Below are 8,825 nucleotides of genomic sequence, written 5' to 3' on the forward strand. Positions count from 1 at the left end.
AGACTTTGGATTCTATCATAGCTATCACGCTTAAAGAAGCAAAAACTCTAAAAAATATGAGTATGAATTTGACACCATGAATGATTTGTTCTTTGGTAAATCATTCGAAAAAAATAAATGTATTGTAAGTACTCATAATCTCATCTTATATTCAATATATTATATTTCAAATTTACAATATATACTGTTACTATATTTGAATTTTTATATCACATAAACGATCGTTTGAGGTAATTTTTACACTTTAGCAGGTGTCAGTAGGTTGGTGCTACGAATTCTCGTCATAAACTCTTTCTATTATGCACATTAGGTCTCGGAAACTCCAACTGTAAAATAAATATGAATTAGAGTCGATATAAAAACCGTAATGTAAGCTTCATTTTTGCGACGCTGGGATGTAGAAAACATCCCAGGTGATTATTCTCGGATTATAGTTTAATATCTATATACTAATTTTACATTTTGTTGATGCACCTACATATTACTACCAACATGGTGAAAATTATGTAAACATCACTTGGTGTCAAATTCATAGCCTTTCTTTTAGAGTTTTTGCTTCTTTAAGCATGGCTATGATAGAATCCAAAGTTTCTTCTCCAGTCGGGATAATTTGTTCAGGAGGCAACAAAAAGCCATATTGACCTTTATCACGTAATTCATAAACGTAGACAATAGATTTATTATACACGCCTTTTATCCAATCGTTAGAATTTCCGGAAGCCACATCTAAATACAAAATAAATAAGTTTAAGAAATCATATTTTTATATAATTATCATAAACTCGGAATGTGTGCAATAATTTATCAATTTCGCAACGCCTTTAATATGGAAAGAAGAAATTCTTTGATAAATCATTCGGAAAAAATAAAAGTATTTAAACATAGATAAGATATAAAGACAGACATATGGATGGACAGAAGGATAGAGAGAAAGAGAGAGAGGAAAAAATAAACGAAAGTTTTTTCTACGTACATATTGTCTCGGCAATACTTCCGACTGTGTAATTAGTTCCATATCTTTTTGCGAGAGCTGTAATCGCTTTCATGCCAATATCATACTAAAACATAGAAATAAAATGTAAACTTTGTTATATTCTATTATTTTTATAAATAATTATCTGAATTAATTAGAATTATAATCTTCGATTATTTATATACGATATTTCAAATTGTTACTTATAAATAGTTATGTTAACAGTAAGATCATGAACTACTTCAAATTTCTTCTGTCATAGAATTGTGAATCACTTACTATTAAACTATTAAACTATAATTAAACTTGTTGTTAAATTTATGTGAAGAATTATTTCCTTCTCAATATACATTACACATATATATAACTACATTGATTTGTAAGTTAGGTATCGTATTTTTTAGCTCAAAATTATATATAGAATATGTTCGTAAAAAATATGCGAAATTTAAATTTCATAAAAAGGGTTCTAAAATTTAAAATGTCTATTTTCGAATATATTAACTTTCGTTACTATATTTTTTTAGTGTCTATGAGTTTGGCAATTTTTATATATAGAAAGTTATGAACTGGACAAAATAGGAAATTTTTTTCTCATTTTATATGCCTTACGTGCCTAAAAAATATTTGCAAAAATTTTTTACTATCTAACGTGAAAGTTTAAAATTTTCTCTAGAAAATAATTTTTTTTTACTATTCCTTTTTTGTTACTGAGTTACCCGCGGGTTAAATAAAACTTTCATTGTTCATAACTTTGTTAAAAATTATCCAATTTAAAAAAACAAATTCTTAAAGCTGAAACTCTATCGAACGATATAATTGTCAATTAAAAATAGAATGTATATAAATTTGAGTTAAAAATATGACATTACTTTACTACTTTTAAAACAGAGATTTTAAGCTTTAAAACTCTATAATTTTGAGCTAAAAAATATGATATTATCCTTTCAACTGAATAATTACAAAGAAACTAATTGTTTTATTAATTTAATACTAGTTTTTCATACATAAATATTTTATTATTAGTTTCTCAAAGCTATATTTGTTTTATAATTACAATCACTCACCATGTTGTCGTAGTTATCAACACGATCTGTTGTATAACCATAAGGGAACATCAATAGTTGCGAATAGCCGTGTAACCCAATATACGCGTAGAATTTGTCGGAAATGGAATTGATATATTCGGACATGCTCTTTATCTCAATTTCGGAGAACGCCGCAGGTCCGGCATAGATTTCGGAACATGGGTGATTGTTAGAGCCTCCAGCTGAAAATGTTAAATTATACATAAATATACATAATATTATAAGAAACATTCAGCACATCTTAATATAAGCTCTCTAAAGTCCATAAATGACCTCTTTATGACTTTTTATTAGAATATTATTTAATTTTTTATCATTATAGTTTTATAATACAATAAAAATTTACTGTTCCATTTGTAACCCCAATTTCTGTTGGGGTCACTGCCATAACAACCGGAACCGTACGGCTTACGTGTCTTTCTCCACAATCGATTCTGAAATAAATTAAAAATATTCGTGTAATTAAGCGTTAATTTATAAATTAGTTAACGATGCTTTATATCACATTATAAAACAGCATTTACCGTAGTGTGCGTGTACTCGTATCCATCGGGATTGAACACTGGGAAGATATACCAATCATGGCTCTCAGCCAGAGCCCTGACCTCCGTGTTGTTGCTTGTCAACAATTGATGGAAGATGTACATGGCAGTTGCTGGCGCAATCCATTCGCTGGCATGAATGCCACTTTCAATAAAAACTCCAGGATTGTTCGCTTTAAAAGAAACCTTGACACCTATGATTAGACGTCCCTCATATGTCTTGCCGCCTACTATAGTTTGTACTATATTAGGATATTGCTTTGTCAAGTCATGTAGATTCTTATAAATTGTATCGAGAGGGTGGTAATTTTTAAAATCAAATTCCATTGATACATTTGCTGGCGTTGTCCGATTGATTAATGTCTGAACATTCTCAATACAAACTTCGTATGGTGCTTGAATCTGCGCCATCATTTCGTAGAATTCTGGCAGCTTGTGCGGGGCTACCATAAGTTCCACTTGTTTACTTACAGACGATGCCCTCCAGAAGGAAAACTTTAAATGATATTTAACTTGTTTATTTAAAAAAAAATAATGTTAGTATAAAAAATTAATTATGTATTAGTCAATTTTTATGTCTTCTAAATGTTGTATGATAAATAATTTGATAAAAACAATAATTATATAGGACTCTCAATTTTTAAAAATATAACATAAATCAAGGCTAATGAGAGTCAGATGATCAGGCGCAAGATCTTGAAATAATGAAGTTTACGTATATTCTATCGATAAACGATGTTTTCTTCATTTTGAACGTTTCAACTTACTTTGGAGTTTTCTTCAACAAAATTTTAAATAATTTGATGTGGGTAAAGCTGATTTTATAAATTTTTAGCAATATATGTACGTTATACTATTGTTGAGATTAATTTTTTAAATTTTAGTTAATATACAGTCATATAAATGTTATAAATCTCTTAAGAGAGAGAAATGTAGATTTTTGCATAAGATATATTAATTTGTCTTTATTTGTCCTTAATTTTTATGCTTGAAAGATCTACTCACTCCATCAGAAATTTTTGTCAAACGATTAAGCAGCTCAGTCTCCATCGATGTAGTCATAGTAATTTTGAAGACCTTGTGATTTTCAAAAGTGACCTGCTTGCTGACCACCAATCCCACGATCTCGCATAATATTATGCTCCACAAGATGGTCATAATACTCTTCAATTTTAATACAATATTAACTTTTAATTAACCTTTTTGCGTCACATTAAAAATTTTTTTTTATATCAAGACTATTTTTATAAAATTTATATTTACCTAATAAATTTTGATGTCGGTTTGGTGTCGGTTATTGCAAGAAAATAATTTAATACTAATAATCTGATCTAATAATACTTCGTGTCAGATATTAAAAGATTATTATCCCCTGCCCAAATTTTACGAAATAATGAGTGCTTAACAGGCCCGTGTCTGGTAGTCGACTCTGATCTCACGTTCTGACATTCAGTCGCTCGCATCTTTCGCGAATATTCTCCGTACACAAAATATTATGTTATTATCGCTGTTGTTACAATTTGAAAGAATCGGTTAACTTTTAGATAAATTGCTGTTTCATATTAAATTATCAACGATTATATATTATACATATTATAAATTTCTGCACCGATACAAATTATTTCGACTCTGCTCCATTTAAATAGTCGAAGAAATGTAAACAGTCGCTCGACACACGAAATTAAAAGCCTATTGTCTATGTTTCCTCGAACGTCGAGCCGTGTGCACAGATAGAATCTTTGTATACGTATATTCTCATTGTATATGTGCCGCGTATATGTTTGGCTCTCCAAAGTCATGACGATATAATCGCCACAAAGTAAATACTAATGTGATTTTTGCAACATAGTATTTAATTTATGTAATATGATTTATGAGTAATTTGTTTCAAGAAAATCGCTTACCTTTTTGTAAAACGGGAGCACTAGAAATTATCAATAAATAAATTTATGTACGGATTGTACAGTTATATAATAACACAAGAGTATTTTCAGAAGGAAATCGAATATATTAAAAATTAAAATTTTATTTTAAAAATACATAACGTGTACTAAAATACATTTACTTATATGCCGTTCAATTATAATTGGAAGATTTGAAAGTCCTTATCTAAGACTGGCCGAAAATTCTCTTAAAAAGCATGTTTCGACGATAAGCTGTAATCAATAATAGTAATAATTGGACAATAAGTAATTGCATTTTAGTGCATTTAGTGCATGAAATGTACTTTTAAAATGTTATTTTAATTTAGAATATATATTCGACTTCTTTTCTTCAAAGAACTGTTGACGACTATTTTGTGCAACTCACTGTAGATACATAAATGCACACGGTGCTAAAGTTGCATTATCACACAAATTTATGTTATCGCGATAATGAATTTTCACTTCAAAATTGTTTTATTTTAAAGTAAAAATGTGTCAAATATTTGTACACCTTGAAAAATAATTGTACCATTACTCTTAAAAAATAAAATCTAAGTCATATGTATGTATCTTCGTATTCCTATTCATTTTTTTTATTCCAACTCAAGTAGCGGCTCTGATTTTCCTTAAATAAATAATGAAATTACAAAATTACGCCATTTACAATCAAATTTATGCACGTTATGTAATCTAACTCAAAAATAATACTATTTCAAATATAATATTATAGCTTTTTGTTTTAATTCAAAATTTTAAAACATTTAATACAATTTAACGCTACTATCTTAATTTAATGTCATTATGATTAAATATGGATATCATATATATGGATATCATATATTAGCAGTACCAAGTTTTTCAATATTTTTGAATTTTGGGTTAAAACGAAATACTACCATTTGCATTTAAACAGTACCTATTATTTTTTTATTGGAAATTCGAGAAAATATATCACTTGGATGGAGTTAGGTAATATAATGTCCATGAATTTGTTTTAATTGGCGCAATTTTATTGGAATAGAAAGAATAAATTGAAATATAGAAATATTCGTATCACTGCGTTTTATTTTTTAAAAGTAATTACAATGATTATTTTTTAAGGAGTTAATATGCTTGGCGCTTTTTTTATCTTTTTTCTGAAAAGATAATTTTCTAATTCTTTTTTATACTAAATTTGTGAGTTAATAAAGATCGCAAAGTTCAAAAAATAAAAATAATTACATTATCTTTAAGTATTGCTTTTCAAAAATCTGTCGAAAAACAGCGCTCTTTACTTTAATAGCACACTTGATTCGCTAAAATTTTTCCTCTTTGTGGCAATATCGAGATAATAACTGATAAAACTCGCTGTCATAGCTAAATAACCCTGGCAATAGGTAATTTTACCTGGAAAGTCTCGAGGGAGTTTTTGATATAGTAATTTGATGCTCTTATAATCAATTTAAATTTTGCCATAAAAAAATTGACGCGCCAGCGCCGCCATATTGGACAAATGGCTCATATTGGAAAAATCGGGAAAAATCAGTTTGTCGCATATATCTCAATCTAGGTGTGTCTGTCGACAAAAATATTTCTATAACAAATTGTAGAGGAGAAATTTCCTACAAATTATATCCAATAAATTTTTTTGTCGGATCAATAGTTTGCCCGTAACAATCTATCAAAGGATGCTTTTCGGCAAGGACATAGTCAGACATTGTGTAACACAGTGAGTCATCCTTATTTAACGTAGGCAAACAACAAGGATGTAATGATTCACTGTGTTACACTGTGTCTGACTGTGTCCTTGCTGAAAAGCATCAAAAGTGATGTAGATTTTTTAATAGTACTAAAAATACTTTTTTCCACACCACTCAGGAGGTAAAATATAAGGCGCTTTTTTTTTTACATGGTTTTTTTTCCCAGTAGGTCTACTCTACAGTAATTTATTTTATTTTTGAACGTTTTTGTATACCTGATAGACCGGGTTTGCTGATTTCGCAGACAATGTCATCAGAAATTAATTGTTCTTCCTTTTCCTTTCGAGCAATAAAAATAATAGGAGTGATGCAGTGAATATCACTCATGACGTGGAAAGTATTGAATCCATCTAATGTTTGCGTATTGAAATCTGCGTTGTTGAAAACGAATTAAGAAAATGTCTTTTCGTCAATCTCGAGTGCTGACCGCATAACTGTTGACATTTCAAAAATTACTGCTTCTTCATATGAAGAGCAAAATCCCAATGATGATAATATTTTTAGTAGTTATTTTGATATGTTTTTTAATATAAATACTACCATTCCGACTTGCAATGACGACAAAAATAATTTGGATCTTACAGTAAAAATTACACAATGTGCAAGAACAATACACTTTTTTTCCATTTTGCCACAGAGCTACGTTTATTCTTCAAAATGATATTTTCGAGTAATATCCGTAACATTTCGAGCACAACGGTTTAAACATCTATCAAAAAATTATGGAGGATAATGGGTAATCTCGTAACATGAAAATATCTTTCAATATAATCATTGCCGCCGCTTTCACAATACGTTTTCATTCCTCTTTGGAATTGGATACTTTCTGTTCATACCATGCTTCTGTTAATATTTTATAGCCGGTATTACGGAAACACACAACCGGACATTTGTTTGCAGTTTCAGCAATAATAATATCCTCATCATTTTTGCAATAATCTTGCTTTGACCGTCTTAACGTGTGGACGATAATCACCTTCAATTTGATTCATTAACTCGAGACTGAACTGAAATTCATCCGAGTTTTTTGCAAGATATGAATTAATTCCATTGCCTCTTCAACATTTTCTGCTTCTTCATATATTTTTCTTTTTATTGATAACGGTCGATATAATCTCTTCATACACGAATTGTGATACCTAGTTTCTACTGCTACTAAATCAGAGATTGATTGTATGCGATCAACGATAGCATTTCCCCAATCGTCGTTACGTTCACTCGCTAATTACAAAATATCTTTCATAGATAATTTGGACACCTCATAAATAATTTTACGATTATGCAAAGAAGTTTTTTTCGCTCTGGGCAGAGGGCACTTCCTCTATGCACACATGCGGCAATTAACTTATTGTTTATATATCATTTTCTACATGCGTCGTGAATGATGTTTTAAACCTTTCAAGAAATTAATTTTATCGTCATTTCTTTCATACTTGATAATACGAAAGTCTCCAAACTTTTCTCCTTCACTACAACTCTACCTTTATCATCCACAATTTCTTTACGGATAAAACAATTCACACGGAATGCCATGATAAAATCGTAAAAACGAACAGTAACAACACGATTAGCTACAGCCGCATTGGCCATTTACAAATTCGGCACAGTTGAGGCTTAGCCTTATAATATAAAGACGAAGATATCGGAATACAAAAATAAGCTTTTTGGAGATAGGAAAGGAAAATGAACAGCCTATCATATTTTGAGCCATACTTATATATGTATGAATGGCATGCTATTTGTGTGCATAAATATTTTGTGGGCTATGGTCGAACCGGTCAAGGTAGATGTAGGTATACTAATACGAAGCCCCTATCTCTCTTAAGCAGTCCATTAGAACAAAAAGCCGGACTTACTACCTGTGATTACCTGAGGAATACCTATACTATTGAACCATTACTACACATACATTCATATAATATAACGTAGAAAACGTGGAAAAAGATGCTTTTAGTATTATCGAAATTTTTACGTCACTTTGAGGGACTGTTATAGGCAAACTATTGATCCAACAAAAAATTTATTCAACATAATTTGTAGGAAATTTTCTCCTCTACACGAAGAGAATTTTCTTTTAAAATATACCCTGAAAATATGGTAATTGTGGTACAATACAATATTTTAAAGATTTTTATCATGCATTTCAGTAAAATTGATCAAACTTATTTTATACTTCATTGTAATTTTATTAATGAATGAGAAAGATTTACATTAAAATTCCTCGAAATACAATGTTGTCCCACGATTGTCATATTTTCAGGATAAATTCTAAGAAAAAATTCTCTCCGTGTACAATTTGTTATAGAGGTATTTTTGTCGATAGATAAACCTGGAATGAGATATTTGCGACAAATTGATTTTTCCTCTATTTTTGAGCCATTATTCCAATAAAGCGGCATCAGCGCGTCAATTTTTTGAAAAATGTAAATTTGTTATAAGGGCAAATTACGTAACTATAACTAAATATAAAAATTCCCTCAAGACTTTCCAGGTAATCCTCTTTTTAATTTATTGTCTGGGCTAAAAGGAAAATCAAGCTCTATAAAACTAGTAGAACC

General features: G+C 29.7%; 1 protein-coding gene across 1 annotated transcript; it reads right to left on the reverse strand.

The window, feature by feature from the left end:
- Positions 1-256: 256 nt before the first annotated feature.
- LOC108728726 (zinc carboxypeptidase-like) lies at positions 257-3,761 on the reverse strand. The gene is made up of 7 exons (XM_018457461.1): positions 3,609-3,761; positions 2,586-3,098; positions 2,408-2,495; positions 2,041-2,243; positions 974-1,058; positions 479-726; positions 257-326 (listed from the first exon to the last, which is right to left on the reverse strand). The coding sequence occupies exons 1-6, from the start codon at positions 3,759-3,761 to the stop codon at positions 530-532; spliced, it is 1,239 nt and encodes a 412-aa protein (XP_018312963.1). The 3' UTR covers positions 257-326; positions 479-529.
- Positions 3,762-8,825: the final 5,064 nt, after the last annotated feature.

The sequence above is a fragment of the Mycetomoellerius zeteki genome, unplaced genomic scaffold (genome assembly GCF_001594055.1).
Source record: "Mycetomoellerius zeteki isolate Tzet28-1 unplaced genomic scaffold, Tzet1.0 scaffold64, whole genome shotgun sequence".
NCBI lineage: Eukaryota > Metazoa > Arthropoda > Insecta > Hymenoptera > Formicidae > Mycetomoellerius > Mycetomoellerius zeteki.

Bases quoted from the DNA above. Each gene is read 5' to 3' on its own strand.
- LOC108728726 (XM_018457461.1), bottom strand. From the start codon at position 3,761: ATGACCATCTTGTGGAGCATAATATTATGCGAGATCGTGGGATTGGTG. The intron at 1,059-2,040 runs GTGAGTGATTGT...TCTATGTTTTAG, and splicing joins TTGATAACTACGACAACATG to TATGATATTGGCATGAAAGC. The intron at 727-973 runs GTACGTAGAAAA...TTTTGTATTTAG, and splicing joins AAGTATTGCCGAGACAATAT to ATGTGGCTTCCGGAAATTCT.